Source organism: Apaloderma vittatum, unplaced genomic scaffold (assembly GCF_000703405.1).
Source record: "Apaloderma vittatum isolate BGI_N311 unplaced genomic scaffold, ASM70340v1 scaffold3507, whole genome shotgun sequence".
Classification (NCBI taxonomy): domain Eukaryota; kingdom Metazoa; phylum Chordata; class Aves; order Trogoniformes; family Trogonidae; genus Apaloderma; species Apaloderma vittatum.
In genome coordinates, this window is record NW_009725530.1 from 33,633 (window position 1) to 53,290 (window position 19,658).

General features: G+C 41.1%; 1 protein-coding gene across 1 annotated transcript in view; it reads right to left on the reverse strand.

Annotated features, from left to right (window-relative positions):
• Positions 1 to 19,087, reverse strand: part of ADD3 (adducin 3 (gamma)) — a 31,337-nt gene extending 12,250 nt beyond the window's left edge. The window contains exons 1-5 of the mRNA XM_009872924.1: positions 18,834 to 19,087; positions 14,145 to 14,368; positions 2,341 to 2,479; positions 698 to 849; positions 485 to 565 (exon numbers count right to left, since the gene is read on the reverse strand). Coding sequence (XP_009871226.1) covers positions 485 to 565; positions 698 to 849; positions 2,341 to 2,479; positions 14,145 to 14,339 — 567 coding nt within the window. The 5' untranslated portion in view covers positions 14,340 to 14,368; positions 18,834 to 19,087. The remainder of the gene's footprint in view (positions 1 to 484; positions 566 to 697; positions 850 to 2,340; positions 2,480 to 14,144; positions 14,369 to 18,833) is intronic.
• Between the last annotated feature and the right edge of the window lie 571 nt (positions 19,088 to 19,658).

The following is a 19,658-nucleotide window of genomic DNA, read 5'->3' on the forward strand; positions in this document are numbered from 1 at the left end:
GTTCTGTATCAAAAGATGTGTGATTTGGCAGCTGCCGTTGCCTAAATGCCAATCTGTAACTTCATCCACCTCCTTTGTTGGGCCTGGGGAAGATTATTCAACTTTATTTCCTCACTTATAAAGATAAGAGCTGATTCTACTAAGTCTGCTCCTACAGAGTCATTTCATATGTATTACCATATTGTCAGGTTATAAAAAGTTGCTGATACACTGAGGCTATTTGATGAGCTTCATTAGACAGGAGAACAAAACTTCATGCTCCACGCTGAAGGTGAAGACAAAGCAACAGAAAGCAAAGCTAAACTCCCCCAAAAATGCTGAGGACGAGGGATGCTACTACCTAAATAGTTAGTCAGCTTTTCATCTGGTGGGTAAAGATGACTAAAAAAATAGCAGCAGTTTAGAATTACATTTTAGCAGTTACAATAGTCTTTTAAAAAACAGGTTGAACCTTGCTGGTTATTACAGCAAGCGAATCACGTACCAAATTAGAAGCTGAAGCTTCAGAGAAGGACAGACCTCTTGGAATGATGAGAATATGGTCATGTTCTTTGCTTACTCTTACCTGCAGAAGAGGAAGAAAATGAATCCATCAGTAACCACTGATCTATTTTTGAATTATATTATTCAGAGGGAAAATGATTTTGAATGAATAGGTAAGATTCCAAATAAAAAAAATTTACTCTGAAATACTTACTGTGATATAGGCATTTGGCAAATGTGCCCAGCCAAACAAGTCAGCCAATCTATATAAACTGGCTAACTTGCAACGAGTAAGTTTTTCTCCCTTGACAAATGAGGAGGTATCTATCCCAGGTAGATCATTGATGGGTGTAATCATTCCATGGCCTGAAAAACAGACATAAAAGGATGACAGCCAGTCAGACAATTAAATAACTTCTACCTATGCCACAGTCTTCCAGAAGGAGGTATTCAAATTGTTGGCATAGCAGTACCAGCAACTATTAGACTGGAAATGCACTACTGGGATTTCTACGGTCTTCACTGACACCTTTGTTACTTAAAGCAGCAGGAACCATACCCTGAATTTAAGTCTTCATCTCTTCAAACACAAGAGGTGAAATAAAGGTTCCCTTTGAAGTACCACTGGGATTTTGAGCTCTCTCCTTTTTGAAGACTCTACTGAGGACTGGAACTGCTAAGACATTTGCCACCGATAAAGTATCTTATGTGTTACTTTGAAAATTACAGGAAAACACATTCCTGAACCAGTACGACTAATTTGAAAAGATATCTCAGTCTTAATTTAAGCACTCCAATTTAGTCCTAATGAAGAAATTGGGATTAGTGCAGGAGTTCTCAAACCCTTAGACAGAAGAGATCAGTTCTTAACAGAGAAATCACAAAGACCAGTTTATCTCTTTGACTTGTGACTACACAAACATTCCCTTCTCCCCTTCATGAATGCATGATATCCCTTTGAGAGCTACAGCCTTTGCTTACAGGGAAAGTTATAAGAAGAAGAGCCAAAAGTCATTTTGGCTTTCAATGAACAGAATATGCACTTTGAGAATAGTCCCTCTGTCCAAGCGCCTGGGCAAGCACAGCAGATACAGTTGGACCCCCAGTCTCATCAATCGACCAGAGATGCCGACATGAGATGATTTGTGCTCTTCTGTTGTTCTCTTCCACCTGTTTTGTTACATGAACTCCAAAGTACCATTTTGGGGCCAATTCTCAAAAAGATGCTGAAGGCTGACAGCTGCCACTGTACTTCAGGCTTCTAAGCTCCCATACGATGTCCACCCACAGAGCTTAAACCGACTTGAACGTTTCAGTGCTTCAGGACTTGGAAAGAAGAACTTGTGTGTCAACTGAAAATCCTAGGGACATCTTTATAACTAGAGTGCATACTACAAACTCATTTTAGCTGTGGGAGCTGTTTGTGTAATGATTCCCTTTGCCAGGCTATTCTCCCTACTCCTTTTTTACTTAAATAACAATTTATATGCAAGAGTCAAAAAATAAGCAAATCTAAGTGGTTGTGTATTTCACGTCTCAGTTCATGCTCATGTTAAACAGCTAATAGTAACAGGGCACAGCATTTCATTCCCTATCGCAGTTAAACTTTTATTAGCCAATTCTAGAGCAACTGAGTGCGAGGGCTCCAAACATTTTGGATATCGTTATACAAATCGAAAAATTTGAGAGAAAGAAGGCTAAAAAAGGAAAGTTAAGGCCACCATCTGTATTACTTTACAGCTGAAGCAAAGTCAGACAGAACTTTATTCAAAGAAAGTGGAAATCTCAGTATTGCTAAGCCCTGGTGATAATAACAAAGGTAGAGAAAAAGTGTCATTATATGCTTAATTCACTTACTGAGTGAAGATGAGGAAAAACCTGCAAAAGAACTTGCTGTAATGTATTCAGCGATCTGCTGTAATGCAAGCAGTCCGGTGGGGTTATTGCCCTTCTTCATCTGTTCTTGAATAAGGCATTCCAGATCTTCTCTAAAAGCCTGCAAAAACATTTGAGAATCATCAAGGAAACCTGGCTTTGATAGAAATAAGATTATTATAGGTGGGGCTGGTAGCTTTGCCTGTTATTAATGTTACATGAAACTTCCCCTTAGACCTTGTTTTTATCTGCTTATAACTTCACCTGACTTTAACCATCTGACCTGAAATCTGTATGCTAAGTACTGACAATTTAGGGGGTGGGAGGAAGGGGTTTGGTCACAGAGGGCTAACTGTTTCCCAGAAAAAGACAAGATAAAATGTATTTTTGTAAATGAAAACAAAAAAACTCACCCATTTTTATCAATAATTAGAGTTTTTCATATTTCGGGAGAGGTATTTGAAATTCGATCAGGATATGTTGCTTTTGGTGTTGGATATTTTTTAACTCTGTAATCCCTCTGAAAATCCATTCAAATTTGATAAAGTTATAAGCAACTGGAAAACTGGAACTGATCCCCGCTCGAGTAGTATCACAGACATACAAAAACTAGAAGGAATGCTGGGATGTCATCTCCTCTCTATTTCTTCCCTCTTCTCAAGAGATAAAACCCTTCCCTCTTCTCCTGTATAAAACGCCCCTAACCCCAAGAGATAAATGCTTGTGGAATGTAACACAAAAAACATTTCTGCAGTATCAAATGTAACGTGCTGTGGACAAAGTCTGTTCCTTCTAGATGACAGGCTCTTTAACCACTACCCACAGCGAACACCTCTCCTAGGAATACTTCAGCCCTGGATTTCTAGACTACGTCGATTCCATTCCTTCAAACTCTCCGTATAGATTATACCTTCTAACTCATTATTTCTTGGCAGCGTCCTCCAGCTTTTGTCCGAAACAGCAGTATGCGAAGCGGCACACAACGTGAGCTGAAGTATATTGCGAACGCTCTTGCTGGTTCATTCCAGAAAGACATTTGGTGTCTTTACCACGCAGCTGACTCCTATTGTAACTCCAGGCTATTCCCTGTATGCAACTGCTCCTTTCAGTTTGCCTTCCTTAGGGGAGTTACTTGCTCTCAATTAAAAAAAGAAAATAGTTCCATATGGCAAATGTAATTTCTTCACTGAATTTCAGTTCAACCCTCCAAAACACCAACTTTGTTGGGTAAAAAACACCAATCTCATGACATAGTCTGTTCATCAGCAGGTTTTGACTCTAAAAGAGAGAGTGTTACCAGACCCCAAAAAACCCATCAGTTGGACAGCTGAGTATCATAACTACACTTCAATTTCCAAGTTTTTCAGACACCTATGATCTTCCCAGAGCCCCACTGGCAGAGCACTGGGCAGCAAGCAGCTTTGTACATACACAGAAAATCACAATCTGAAAACCCAGGAGACAGATGATTCAGCATCACCCATGATAGCTCAGTTTAAATCTTTGAGGATAATTAGTAGCTGACTCTGAATATCTCTCACTACAACTAAAGTGATTTTGAATGAAATTCAGACGCATGTGATTTATACAGTCCGCGCGGAAGACACGAGGATTTTTCACATAACTACAAGAGGATTTTGGTGGTCAAAAAGCTCACAGGGCATAGGAAAAGGAGCCCAGGCTCAATCTTTACGTTCTACCAACCTGACTGAAAGTGCAAAAAACCGTAAAGTAACAGAAGTACTTCCTTGGCCCTTTGCATATCATATCCCTCACATTACAGAAAGCTTTTTACTCCCCACTAAAATCCTGCAAAATATATAAAACACTTTCAAGCCCCAGCCATCCCAGCACCAGCTTGCTTTTCTGCTAATGGTTCACCACGAGGCTGTGGTTTTACAGCACTTTCTCCATCTGTTACAGTGATCTGCTAAGACTGCAGAGACAACGACTGGCCAATATATTTCATCAACAAGCTATACCAACATTTATTTTCAAATTCTGTCATTCCAAGTTATTCAATTACTTCTCAAATATTCCTGAAAGAGGCCCCTTGGAAGAAAGTTCTGCCATTTCACACTCTGCAAGGCTGAAATGTTCCTTCCCTCTTGTTTACAATATGTATATAAGGAAACTGCACATTTGTAGCCTCCCAGGGGCCATGTGGAAGACAGAATTCATGAAATTCATGGAAGTATTTGCTTTTGGGAGGAGACGGAGAAAACCAGTTATCTGTATTACATTAAATCACTCTCACTTCAATTCAACAAGGACTATAAAAAGGATCTGCAAAAAACAGTCAGAGAAAGCTCTTATTAGTCATATTCAGACTTTTTTTTTTTTTAAACCCGCATGAGTAATATTACTTCTATAGCAGAAAAAAAAAGTAGTGTAATGTATTTTGGGCAATTTTTGACAGAAATGTTATTTAGTTTACTTATTTTATTTTTAATTCTGCTTTCTGATCACGCTCTTTTAATTTTTCTGAGTTTACTTTTGCACTCTGATGTTAACAGTAGTAGTATACACTTGCTGAGGCTACTACAAATGAGAATTTAGTGTTGCACCAACAATAGTGTTAAACAGAACAAGCACCGTTCCTTAAAAACAATTTAAGAAATAACACAAGATAGCTAAGACCCAGGGCAAGTAGCAAATACAGAGGTTTGGGATGAGCTGAAAACAGAGGTGAGGATATGGATGAAGGACATAAAGAATGCAGTTTATTCACACACCAGTGCACAACATTTTCTAGCAGACTGCAGCCTTCACTGTGTCACCCATGAGTCACGCGCATTCCTCCATGTATATTTATGAATATTTCAATACTTTTTGTTCACTGCTAAAGACTTCAAAAACTTGGACATGCATGACCTTAGATAACCACCCCACATGTGCTAACACAACCTCCCTCTATTTCTGATACTTCCTGAGGGGCATCACCTTCTTCTGGACAACAATTTACTTTAAATATTAGCCATTAAATGAATGATATTTATTGGAGCTTTCACTGCAGAGCACTGATTTGTGTAAAACCACAACTGTGCAGGGCTCCAGTTTGGGGATCTGACCCATTCAGCAGCAGTAATCTGCTTCCGAAAACCTAACTGCAGCCTGGGCACCAAGCAGTTTGGTTTTGCTTTAATTCATGAGACTGTAACATATACCTACGGCATTACCGGGCAGCTGCCCACAAGTGACCAAGTCAAGCTTGTATTCCCTGGGCAGCAGCCAGGCACCTCAGCGACCTCGGTACGCAGCAGCCTTCAAACTCCCCTTCCACTATGGCCAGCAAAGGTCATTCTCTTCAAAACTGCAGAGAGCTTTGCTTCGCTTACAGAATCATAGAAACTTTCAGGTTGGAAAAGACCCTTGGGATCATCGAGTCCAACCATTAACCCTACTCTACAGAGTCCACACCTAACACCACATCTAAATGACCTTTAAAAACCTCCAGAGAAGGTGACTCAATCACCTCCCTGGGCAGCCTATTCCAGTGCCTGACTACTCTTTCTGTGAAAATTTTTTTCTAGCATCCAGCCTAAATCCACCCTGTTGCAGTTTGTGGCCATTCCCTTTGGTTCACCAATTACCTGTGAGAAGAGGCCAGCACCAACCTCTCTACAATGTCCTTTCAGGTAGTTGTAGAGAGCAATGAGGTCTCCCCTTAGCCTTCTCTTCCTCAAACTAAACAGCCCCAGCTCCTTCAGTCACTCTTCATAAGATTTATTTTCTAGGCCCTTCACCAGCTTTGTTGCCCTCCTCTGTACTCACTCCAGCACCTTGACACCCTTCTTGTATTGAGGTGCCCAAAACAGAATACAACACTCAAGGTGAGGCCTTGAGGACACCAGAGGAAAACACGGTTTGGCATTGACACCGTGACCCAAAGCACCCCCTGCCCAGCCCAGCCTGCCACCTGTTGACCCAACCGCCCCAAGCCAGCCCAGCTGCTCGGTGCCCGACTCACCCGCCTTCTGAAAGTCACTCCCTTGCCTTGCACCAACACATGAATTTTCCCACAACGCAGCAGGAAAACTATACAGTGCAGCTCAGCCTGTTCCTAAAACTTTTCTAGAACTCCCCTGTTTCTGAACTTTCTAACTGCTTCTAAGCCTCCAGCCAGCAATTTTACATCAGCCTGACTGCAGCCTACAGAACGCATGCAGCTGTTCTTGATGGAGTCATTAGTGGCGTGATTAGGTCAAGGTCTTTCTAATATAATAAAATTACTTCTCCAGAAGTATTTGCAATCATCTTGCAAATGCACATCATAAACTCAAGCAGTTTAGATGCAAAACCCATCCAGCTTAGACCTGCAAGGGCTCTCTGAAACCGAAGAGTGAAGTTATAAGCCTCAGTTCTGACTCATTCACTTCCATTTTCTCTCAGAAGGACAGTCTAAGGGTGAGCTGACAGTGTAAACTGGGGCTTTTAAAAATCAAAGCAACATTTGCATGTACCAGTTGACAACTGATATTTTTCAGTCAACATAAGCAGAAAAACTAGAACAACCAACTTGTTAGAATAACCTATTTTACATGTATACACATCTATATATGGCACTGAATAATAACAGTGATAGAAAATTTTAGTGTTAATTTCTTCATCTGGGTAGACAGCCCTCTGAGAATGTTACAAAATATGCAGATTTTGACTGTCTTTCTATGCTTGTCTGTTAACCATTGATTTCTCCACGTGGTCCTTATCCACTCAAAAGGAGCAGAAATAAAATAATAATAAAAAAAATTCCCCATAAATAGAGAAAACAAGGGTCTACAAGCCATTTACAAATACTCCATGCCATTGTAAACCTTTAAGAGGAGAAAGCATGTACTCCCACCAGAACTACAGTAAGGTCCAAATGGTTCAATAGGTCAGTCTACACAGGAAAGTAGCTAGAAAAGGTAAGCGAGGTGCCTTCATTTAATATCACCACCGCTGTTTGCCTAAAAGCTGCAAAATAATGTAAGAAACCCCTTCCACGCATCTTCACTTTTGCCCATTTTTGCTCAGAGATCGTATATCTGAAAGCCCTTTCTGAAAAGGGTCAAATTCAACTTATCTACACGCAAATGCGCCCACGCAGAGTCTCTAAGCCAAGCCACCACCATTGAAGAAAAGTTTCAAAACTTAACTGGTACTTTGTTCTCAAGTGTGAAGAGACGTTAATTTTAACTGCTGTGCTGTGAAGGCAGCCGACTGCGGAGAGGAAGACCTTCGCTGAAACAGCCTGAACGGCTTCGTAACAGGCTGGTTCAAGACTGGAGTTCAGATACAAACAACCGGTGCCCTATAGGGTGGAGTCGGCCACAAAAAAACCGCCACTGAGTTAAGGCTGGCGGTGAGAAGATAAGAGTCACAAAAAGTGTTTGTTAATGCCATGAAAAAAAAAAAATAGGGGGAGGGAAGGGGTGTTCTGTGTTAAGCTAGAAAGCAATAGGCTCAGTAATAAATATGGGGAATTAGGTAAAGTTATAATAATCTCTTCACTAGCAGTGATGTGCGTGGGTATTTGGGCTGGACTCAGCGACTAAATCAACATCAGGCTGGTCCTGTACAGACAGAGCTCAGCCTGTGCCGGTTTTTCTGGGTTAGCTCCTCTAACCCGGTACACACCAGCTTCCCTTCACGAGCTGAAGCGGCATGCTCACTCCTGTGATAAGCAGCCTGGAGATACCCTATGATTACAGCAAAAGCTGAAGCACTGAACTCCTTTGCAAAGCCTGTCCTCAGCACACGCAGCTCCCAAAGCCCCAGCTTGCAGAACCGCTGCCGTGAAAGGGGGGGTCTGAGTCCCTCCCTTGTGTTTTCTTGTGGAGTAAAGATACGCCACGCATCTTGCCAGATGGAATATAACTGCCAAAATTTAAAATGCCAGAAGAAATCGAATTTCAGCATGGTAGGGGTCCTAGAGACATTTCCAAGAATAATTACTGGTTTTTTTTCGGTAAGCACAGGTGAAGGGAGGGTGGGAGCATGTGTGGTGGTGACACACCAGGACAGACGACGGGAACAGGTCTTGCAGGGTGTTCTGGATGCACGTAGTCCTGCAATCAGGAAGGAAAGTCATCGGCCATAACTTTCCAGGATTTTCCAGGCATTGTTGAGAGTGTGTACTAAACCAAAGGACTATCTAACAGCCAAAAAACCACTCCACCAAACTCTTAAAAATGAATACAGCTAAGTAAGTCCTTTTAAACGTTATTTATTACTCCTACCACAATGGAAACCCCTCCTCCTACTCTCACCACACCAATTTGATGCCTTTATTGAATAGAATTTCCAAGACTAGTGAATGAAAGAAAAATGGTGGATTTTGTTACAATGCATTTTATATCTCATCACTTACCTACGGAAATAATTGAGAACAGAGTGTTATTTATAATTAATAAGGAACATAGGAAAGTTAACAGACAAAGGAGGATGGATCTGATTGCTTAATGACTTGAATAATCTAAAGAACATGGTGCTAGAAGTACAACAGGATCTGCAGACAACACAACCCCAAACCCAAGCAGTTAGCAAACAGCAAGAAGATTAGAAATATGAATGGGGAAAAAAAAATAATTGATTAGGAAGCTGTTGGCATTTATATCTGATGAACATCATGGTTCAAACTAAAAGGGAAAAAGCAATATGGAAATAAACGATGAGTGAAAGTTAACTATTTTTTAATGTAAGGAAGCATGGGAAAAACTCACAATTGTTCTTGTGGTGCAGGACACGGGTATGAATTGACCATGCACCAGCACTGCTATAGAAACACAAGTCAGGCAATGGGATATCTTAGTTTCTTGTACAGATGTAGTGGATGGCCTTGACTTCCACTTGCCCGGTCCCCTGGCCTGCCCTGGGCGCAGCGGCAGGTTGTCGTGGCTTCAGGGAGGATCCATATGGGAGAATTTGCAGCACATCGTCAATGACAAGTTGATCTCAGCTCCCCCGGTGAACAAAATGCTACACAGGTTGTATGACAAAAGCACGTGATTAAATAAGCTACTGCCATGAGGGGAGGGCCATGACACCCCAGCAGGGAGTCAGGAAGATGTCCGAGAAGACCGAAGCCAGAGGAGGAAGAAGCAATGTGGGAGCCCTGCTCAGGGAAGAGGTCACTGGGGGATGTACAAGGCTGTGAGCCTTTCCCAGCCACAGGGTGATGCTTCTGAAAGAGTTGAAATACATTTGAATTTGTAGGGCAAGAGCAGCCGAAGCTGAAACATGCGAGGGACTGAAAAGACTTCGGTATTTTAAGAAAATATACCACCCCAAAAAGGGAGCAATGTTGCAAAAACACTGTAGTTAACTTGATACAAAAGAAAGTAAGCTAGATAATTGCAAAATCTCGGGGAAAAAATAAATCAAACCATCCTTCATCTCTGCCCTGATGGTTTGAAAAGAATATAGCCAGAAAAAAAAATTGAAGTGTGGGTAGGTTTGCTTGGTTTTGAGGAGAAAAATCTACCTGCATGCTGCACGCCAAGGCAGACCTCTGACTACACGAGTTGCTATGCTGGGCTGCTTCGCTCCACGTTTTTGGGCAAGACCAGCTGCTGTGGGAGGCAGGGGTGTGTGTGTATGTACAAGGCAGGAAGGAAGAGAGGCACAGGAGAGAAGTACATTTTAAACTTCAGTATTAAAATAGTAATAATAAAAAAATCTTCATTTAGTAATTTGGATGGCTAGGTCTGACCCAGGGCCCTCATGTGGTGGCAGCATCAGACCAGAATCATCCCAAACTACTCAAAGCCAAACAAGCTCCAAATAACTGTGTGTTTCATATGAAAAAATAGCAAGTGCACATTCAACAGGCCTCGACAAGGCACACAAAACTTTGGCTGGTAAATTCAAAACACAAACCGGGCATTTGAATTCCAGCAACTGTGCATTTTTATGTTTACATATTTCAGCTGCTCAACTCATCACTTTATACACAAATTTGACTAGTCCAACCTTTTTTTACATCAGTAAAAATAATTAAATATATCTCATACAACAGTATGTCTTGCGTATACAAATGCCTTCTCTGCCATTTCCACTCTCACCTGTAGCTTTTCTTCCAACACAGCGATAAGGAAGTGGGTGTTAAGAACTCCTTAATGCCCCCGGAGCAGTGATCCTAATTTCCTCTCAGGTTACACACAGAGTCCTGTCACCTAAAGCCTGTAGCCAGCTTTTCTGCTGGTTCAGAAACTGTTTCACTGACTCCTCATCAGTCTTCACGTGCCATAACTGCACAACCACTGGTTTTGGTTTGTTTTTTTTCCCCCCTCGCATCCAAGTGTATTTGAAGCTTCTGGTTGCCATGGTGAGGGCACCAGAGAAATACCAGAAGGAAACGAAAGCTAGGAGGATATGTATACCATAACCGAAATAAGGGTTTTGATGATACAGCAAGTGTTTACTCTTTGTTTTAAATTTCAGAGTTAAGCTGGAAATTAAAAAAACCCAACCAAACAAACAAAAAACCAACAAAACCATCTTTTCAAATTTTGGATATACTATAGGTCAAGTATCTCAGACCTGATGAAAAGCAATAAAATTAGTCCACTGCATAAATGTAGTACTTTTGAAAATAACAACGCAGTGGCTGAACCTTCTGAACTTGCAGATGTTACTGAAATAAATTTAAATTACTTTTATCTTAAAGATTCAACAACTCCTCAATGCTACTAAGCTGCTCAGATCCACTGATCTTAATTTCTTTCCACCCTTCTAACAGGCACAGAACAACAAACGTGGATCCTATCAGATTCTCCAGGCCATCAAACGCTCCCAGCTTACATGCAGCACTAAGCAAACACGGCTGAGAATTCATTTGATAACATCAGAATATTCTTTGTGAGCAGCGGTCATAAAACTCATATAATTTGTTTAAGACTTATTATGAACAGGCTCTAAGACATTAGCAGAGGTAATGGGAAAAGCTTTTCAGTAGCTTTTAAATTATTTAATTTAGGAAAAGGGCATTGCACATCAGAGAGGAGTAGTCAGATCGCACATCAATATGTGCATGAAGCAGCACATCAGAGAGACGCAGCAGTTTGATGTCTGAAGCTGTCTGGTCAGGGCTGTAGCCCTTACGACACCACGCACGGCACAAAACATACTGTGGTCCCTGAAATACGTTCTCTAATTTATTTTCTTGCTAAAGGATTTAGATTTTCCTACTTGAAAGAAAGAAAAAAGCATGTTAATAAAACAGATTAAATCTGCACCTAAGCCTTCTAGCGTATGACAGTGATTAACCCTTTATGTTTACACCATAACTCTTTGCTCGGAAAATGTACACGTTCAGACAAGCTCACCTCAAGTCCATACACGCTTGTGTGTTCTTAAGAAAGGCCTTATCCTTGCTACATACACCTCATATTCACCAATACTTTCCAGAGGATGAGTCAATGACTATTTCTTTGATCTGACTGCATATATCAAGACTGGGTGAAGATATGAATTCATCTGTCTAAGACTGGGTGAAGATTTACCAGTGAGTAAGCTCTTCTTTAAAATGTGTCTGGTAACCTCTCTTCCTGCTCTTACAAACACCTTCAAACTATTTCCTCCTTGTTGACTGGAATAAACCAGAGAAGCAATAAAGCTCTATGCAAACTTCTAATGCAATATAATTTTGCAGCTACAGAACAAAATTATTATGCACAATACTCATCAGTTCAATTCTGAACCTGTGTTATGCAGACCGGTAACAGGAAAAAAGCTCTCTGGCCCTTTTGTGACAAATACTGTATTCAGGAGGAGACAAGGTAATACTTTTCAGTCTTGACTCTCAAGAACACTACGGCACATCACAGCAGAAACCTGGAAGAAACAATGCAGTTTCTGTCCCCAGATCAGTTATGAAATTTGCTTGATGGACATTCAGATACAAATAACAGTATTTTTAATGCAGTGTCACCTCACATGAGAAATCATAGCAGGATTCCTCTAAACTTTCTATATCAAGAGAAGAGACAATAAAAGGAGGTAGTTGAGGTGAACTGGTAGCTCAGACACCTCCTCTTCGCACACTCAGCTCCCAGGTTCCCCTTTCTCCCTGGCAGATGCCAAGAGCTGAGCACGCAGCCAGCCCCTGGCTTATTGGGACGACCAGTCCCTTACACACCAGAAACTTGCAAACCACAAACAGGCACTTCCCAAAAAGTGCTGGGCTCAGGTTCTCTTGCAGCAGAACACTAACAGCAGCCCAGCGGCTCTTTGTCCTCCAACCTTCTGTTAAAAGTTACCTAGATTCAGGGGTTGCCCCTCTTCATCCCTCTTCCTAAAATCTGCATGCTGACACTGTATCTATTAAAAAAAAACAACAAACCAACCCACAGAGGCTGTGGCAAAGGGATGTTTACTACATTTGGCAGACTTGGCAAAAGGTCCCCCAAAACGTTAAGGAAATAGTCATACACATCAGATTCAACATTGCCTTCGAAAGGACAAAAAACACACATAGAAACCCAAACGAGATCTCTGCAACTTGTTTTTATCTGTTAGGATAAATATCTAGTCTTTGCTGTGAGTCCTGGCTACTCATAATGTGAATATTTTAAGAGGCAAGAGCAGACTCTGATCACATTTTACAATCAAGTGTTTAACATAAAATTATCATGATTAAAGCATTATGCAATACCTCCTCAGAGTATTTTCTTTATAAAAGAGCTTGGCTGCAAAACCGAGCTTACACAAATTGACTTGAAAGTAATAAATTCCTTAGTCAACAGGTTCACATTATACTCAGAGAAATACACAGATCCAAGAGGCACTCCACGACAACACTTTAGCAAACAATCCTGTTATTCATGGATGACTAGAATAGGGTGATTACTAACAGCTGTTTGCAATCTCATTACATACGGAAAAGCTTAAAAAAAAATTACAGAAGAAGCACCCCAATTTACAGAGGAACTGAAGAGAGAAGGATCTGTAAAACTGCTTAACTCCTTTCCAGTCCCGTTATCCTCATTGCTCACATTACTCCCCAAGACCCCCAAAGGCTTATACCCTCACACAGTCCTTACTCCCTACAGCTTCAAAATACTTAAGGCAAGAGTATTACTTTCCAATGTATTAATCAAGTTAAATGCAAACAATGCATGTATTAAAATAAAAATTAAAATTAATATGAGAGTGGTTCAATAGACTTAAGTTTTGTATGTACCCTACACATGTATTGATCTGACACAACCAGTGAACGAGCGCTAATATCACAGAATCACAGAATCCTCGGAGTTGGAAGGGACCTCTAGAGATCATCTGCATCCAGGTGGGTTTTGAATATGGCCAAGTACAGGTGTGATCCCCGCCATGGACATGAAAAGAATACTTAGTCTAGTTTTTAAACAAACTTAACCCAATTAAAAATGTTAACTAAAGCATTCCTGATGCAAACGATAGGTTAATATTCAAACGCAGAAAGCAGAACACCATGTAATGCCCTAATTTGTTCCTATTTGACCAGTGACTCTTTCACTCTCTTCCCTGCTCCTAAGTTTTAATTAAGTACCCTGCAGCCAGCCAGATCTTTTTGTAATACTGCAATGAAGCATAAGAATATAAAAGCATCAGGAGAAGAAACAACACAATAAAGGCTGCTTGTTCACAGACAAAATGCTATGCAAACAAAATGCTGGATAATCTGTTTAACGATTCTTCTTAGAAGAAGGTCCAGAACTATTCTAGCTAGCCGTGACGTAGGTTTCTTTTTTAAGTCTCAAAAAGTTAATCGTGAATCTCAGAAAATAACACTCTCTCATTCTCATCCCCCCCTTAATCCCACTCACAGGGCTCTGCAGTATCTGAGTGACTCTCTTCCGTTGCTCCATCATATTGAAATCCTGTCTCAGATCAGGAGACATGTTTCTCTCCCGAATATACTCTGGGTCATTCTCATTGATGCGATCAAAGTACCGCTCCTTGTGAGGCATCGTGGCTGAGGGAGGAGTAGTGATCACCACCTGACTGGCATCAGTACTCATGCTTCAACACTGCAGATGGTAGGCTTCACCTGAAACAGAGAAAAAAGAGTGAAGAATGATTAACCATTAAAAGCAGAGCACTGAACATCTCTAAGGTCCCTTCCAGCCTATGCCATTCTATGATTCTATGATTCTATGATCACTTCCAAATCTGGACACAAATAATGTTGTTCTTTTTTGTCTCTGCAGAACATCTAAAACGAAAGGAGAAGTGAATGATTATCATAATCAGACAACCAAGGAAAAACACTAGAAAACTGTTCAAAAACCATTAATGAGTTCTCTGATACTGCATAACCATCTCTATTCAAGTTCAAATTAAAAAAAACCTAACAGCATGCAACTAAAAATCGGAAATGAACATAACGTATTTTAAGGCATTGCACTCATTGCTCCCCTCCAAGGTTTCTATACAGCTCTCCTTTCTCACACGTGCAATCAAACACGTCCAGAAGACGGGCATCTCTGTTCAACACGCGCTCAGAGTTCATCTCCCAACTCGTACGTAGACATTCTTCAATTAGAGCATTCCTGAAGCATCTCATAAGCCCAGCTTAAAGACGAGACACCAGGCTGCTCAAAAACTGCCAGGACATCTCCACAGGGTGCCAGCTGATGTTCAGGAGACACTCGAGAGACACCAAGGGAAGTGCAGAAAAGGTCCTACATTGGGTTGCACAGGACTGTGTCCATAGCAAATCACCGAGTTTTAGCTTTTCCCCTTTTGTGTGCAACCATATGCAAAGATTCTCACTGAAGCTCATTCCATTAGGAGAAAACCAATCAAAAATCCTTTCATGTTTCAGTAGAAAGCTACCCTTAAAAGCCTCATTAAAAAAATGTGATAAGCATTTGTAAACACAAACAGAACTGGATCAAAAGCAAAAAAGCAGACACCTAAATTTTCATATGAAGAATCAGTCTCGAAAGCACACTTGCAAACACCACTCCTCAAACGGCTACTGAAGAGGGACATTTTCTCAGGTTTGAGGTACAAAGAGAAGCAAGATTTATAGGAAGAGATAGTGTATTATGAAAATGCACTTCAACATGCAAATATCTACATTCCATAATATATTTAATATAGACATATTTGCATGCAAATGTATTTGGTATGTAAATAATTCACAGCTTCAGAGACAAAAAAGCCAAACATGAAGGAACGAGAGCTGTCGAGCAGTATTAAACGTCGTGGTTTGACATTATGGCATCGGTCGTTTAAAGCGTCCTTCGCTCAATGGCCCAGTTCATCCACCTCTCATTTGGGTCAGTGGGGTATTCTGGGAACAGTGACCTGATGTGGAACGTTTGCACTCCTCCAACTATAACCTTGCACATTTTCCAGATGAAACATTCAGGGAGATCCATGTTAAAAGCAGTTTTCAGCAAACCAAGTCCTCCTCCTGCCTGTGACAAGCCTCTGGTCCTTGTGCTGTGCAGCCACGCCACGAACAAGGCTGGCAGGAGGAGGCAAATTGGTTTGTAGCCAGTTTCCCACACTGACGCCCAAACGGCTTTGCTGGCACGCTGCGAGGGAGAGCGCGAGGATGCAATGCCAGGGCACTGCAGCCCTGCTACCAGAGAGGAAACCCCAGACACAGAACAAGACGGATACCATCTACTGAGCAGGGAAAGCATTAGCAGGTAATGTACAAGAAAACCACGTCTACAACTTTCTTGTATATTAGAGATTATGATAAAAATTTGGATTAAGATGAAACACAACTAAAGCCCTTCTAATAAACAATCGTTACAGGTTGTAGCTTTTTCTGGGTTTTTAAACTTTTTTATTTTATTTTTCAAGGGGAAAACATGATCTGTGGTGCAACATTATCCAGCTGCACACAGAGAGCTTCCAGGCTGTTCCTAGCACGCTGGATAAATGTACCACATTCTGGGACATACAATTTCCATGCTGGAGATGAGCTCCATGAACTCTCATGGCTTCATCACAGAGGCTCTGGAACCATACTGGTGAGAGTTTTACATCTGCTGCTTGGGTGCTGTCTGACCACCAGGAAGCCTGCTACGTGTGATCAACTGGGGATGCTGGGGAAAAGGAAAGGGGTTTGCTTCGTGGAGGTAAGGACCTGAGAAATATCTACTAGAAGTATAAAAGGAGCTTAAGCTTTTCTAAAGGATGAACTATTGTCTCTTTCAGCTGAAAAGCACTGAAGCAGAAGAATAAACCTCTTGGGATAGCACTGAGGGATATGATCACAGCTTGGCTTCCCTCTGTTCAGCTTAGAAGATATACCCTTATTAATGTAACCACGTATTATGTCTCATCTCCCCTCTCCCCAGAAATGGTGGGGTTTAAGTGAAAGAAAAAAGCATCATGAGAAGATACAAGACCATGAGCTCACTCTCCAAATGCCACAAGGTATGAAGAGCTTGAGACAAGACCTCTCAGCCTACACTGCTCTGCACCAGGGTAAATACCTCCTTCTGAGCCAGAACAGACACCTGCCAGCATCTGCTGGGAATCAAAAACAGTCTAGAAATGCAGATGGTGAGAATCTTGCTTGAATCAGTGACCAGCTGTGACTCCTGCGCTTCAGTTACTTCTTCCCAGGACTTCTCTTAACCAACTGTTTTTCCTAAAATGTTCCTGAATCCTGCTAATCCCAAGTGGCAAACCTGCTCTACTGCTGATCCACTTGGTTGGTTGGACTAACTACACGCATGTCTGAACTTCAAAAAACTTTTATTGTTATTATTGTAGGTTTGCAGGGCATAATTAGTTCAAGTCCGTTACTTTACAATTCATTCTTACAGTGACAGAAAAGCCCATTCATCTGTAAAAAGACACAGATGTGGCTGGCAATACCTAAAATCCACAAAAGAGATTTTTCTAATTGCTTTGGACTTAATTTTTCCTACTTTCCTTTCAGACTGGTTTATTACCTCTAGCCACTAAGATTACAACATTAAAGTCCTTGTACTACAAAAACCCCTTCCGTTACTGAACATAATATGAGTATTGGGTCCAGTTCTTATTAGGTCTGGTTCAATGCCTGCTCTGTTGGACCCAGGCTGACTCTCATATAACCCCTACTGTTCAGTTGGAAAATTTTCAAACAAATAAGCCATTCTTCTATTATTTATTTGCATCTTGAACTGATTTTTTTTTAAAAAAAAAGAGGACATTTGTTAAAAATGTGCTTAGCTCTTGGTGATCTAAAAATCCATAGCCTCTTCTCAGCACAGGACTGGCAATGACATAGAAGTATTTGCAGAAAAACCAGATCTCAAAATCTATCAGTTGTGATAGAGGATTCTCTTTCTCTCCTGCCCGTTTTCTGGGTGAGATTCTTTTGCGCTTAGAAGAAAAATCAGCTCTGCTGCAAGGCTACTTTTGGCTTCCACCTCTTCCAATGATGTTCATGAATTACAGGAAGTGAGTGAGCTACCATTTTCCTCAGCACTACTAGCTAATGTTTCTTCTGCATGCTATACCACCTGAGAGACTGAGGCACGGGTAGAAATGAGAGACCATATGTCCCTATAACAACAAGACCCTACACCTAGACTGGTCAGAAAGCACAAATATACACAGAGAAATCAAAGCTACACCAGATCTGATTTTGTCCTGGTGAGAGCCATCACTCTTGCTCAGCTGAGACACAAATCTTAGCCCAGGTCTAGCACATATATGTTGTCATTCCAAAAAAGGATTCAAAGTATATAGAAGTATACAGTTCTCCCACCTACGGTTCAACTCCTTCAACTAGGGGCAAAAGAAACTTAAGAAGAGCAAGTCAGCAGGTGTTTTCCTCACACAGAACCCCCATCTCTGCTGAAAATACTTTCAGGGAGCTGTGAAAGAGGCTCAGAAGCTCTTGCTGCAGGGTAGCTTGTTAATCTAACTGTCCAGTAATGCCCTCCTGGTTCATGCTGAACTCTACTCTGATAGTGCTACAGAAGAAAACAGGTCGTGTCCTCCTCTGCTTTGATGCCTTATACAGCTCAGGGGTTTGGTCTCCATATTCTCTTCTCTATCTTATACCCATAACTGGGCTATAGAGAGAAAGTAGAACATTCCACCTCTGTTAGGAGGCTGCGCATCTCTCTACTTAAAAGTAAGTTTTATTTAACTAGAGCTTCACATTTAGTCCAGGAACTTGGAATAGCTGATTTTAAAATACAACATTAAGTCCTGAGCATCCCCATCTGATACTTTGTAACGCCTGAGTAACATGCTGTGCTGCTTTTGTTGGAATAACTGTTTTCAGTGTCAAATCACAAAAGCATCTCAAAAATAATAATGAGGTCAGAAAAACAAAGAGTAATGAAGGGGGGAAAAAAAGTGAGAGACCAAATGCGAGGAAAATTTATCTTGCCAAAACCACCCCAGAAAGTACCATTTTTATGTATTTGAATCTTTCATAACGTACAGAATGTGTATGTAAAAATAAACACCATGAGAGAAAGACAGAGCGACAGAAAAACAATTAAATCATTAGATCACCTAGCAACGAATTGTCAGCCTACCTTTTATGCTGATTTTTTATGGCTGGTTTCAGACATCCCCATTTTCTCTATGCAGTACAATCCATCTGCCTGAGAGTTTCCGGCGCCGCAACCCAGCAGCAGCGGGCACGCCGCATCCTTAGCAGGCACGACCGATTTCAGGTCTGAGCACTCGAGCTAGACTACATTGCATCTGAGCACTTCTTTTTTAAGGAGCACATTGTGTTATTCAGCTCTTGCTATTCCTCGCCTGCTTGTTTTTAAGGAACAGTCTGCTCTTTCTTCCCCACCTCCACTATCTTGTGTGCCAGGAGACTTGTTGGAAGCACGCTGGGTGTCTCTTGATCTCAGTTCCAGCCTCCCCACGGAACAGGCAGGTTCCAGTCTGCATCAAAGCCTCGGCTTTAGCCAACACTGTCCGCTACACAAAGTAAGCTGGCAGAAAGAAATATTCTTAAGGAATATCAAGGAACGGTTAAGAGGCACAGGAAAATATGTAGGAGAATACTGACAGAGAAGAGGGTCACCATCACAGTCTTCTGGCATTATAAAGTCAACTGTTCGCCTGCTCTCCTATAAATTTTAGTAATGATATATAACTGAGTAATTGAATCTGTTCTAGGCAAAAATATTATTTGGATAAACACCTCAAAACTAAATTAATGTTTTTAATTCTCCTCACCAGAACATCAAATACATAAATATCTGATAATGCATTCATAGATTTTCTGTTTGTTTGTGTTTTGTGGGGTTTTTTTCTTTTGATTTTTTTAATGGTACAACAGGTTTGGGTTTCATTTATCAATCTCAGCTTACACACTTGTAAGATAAGTAAGATGTATGTTC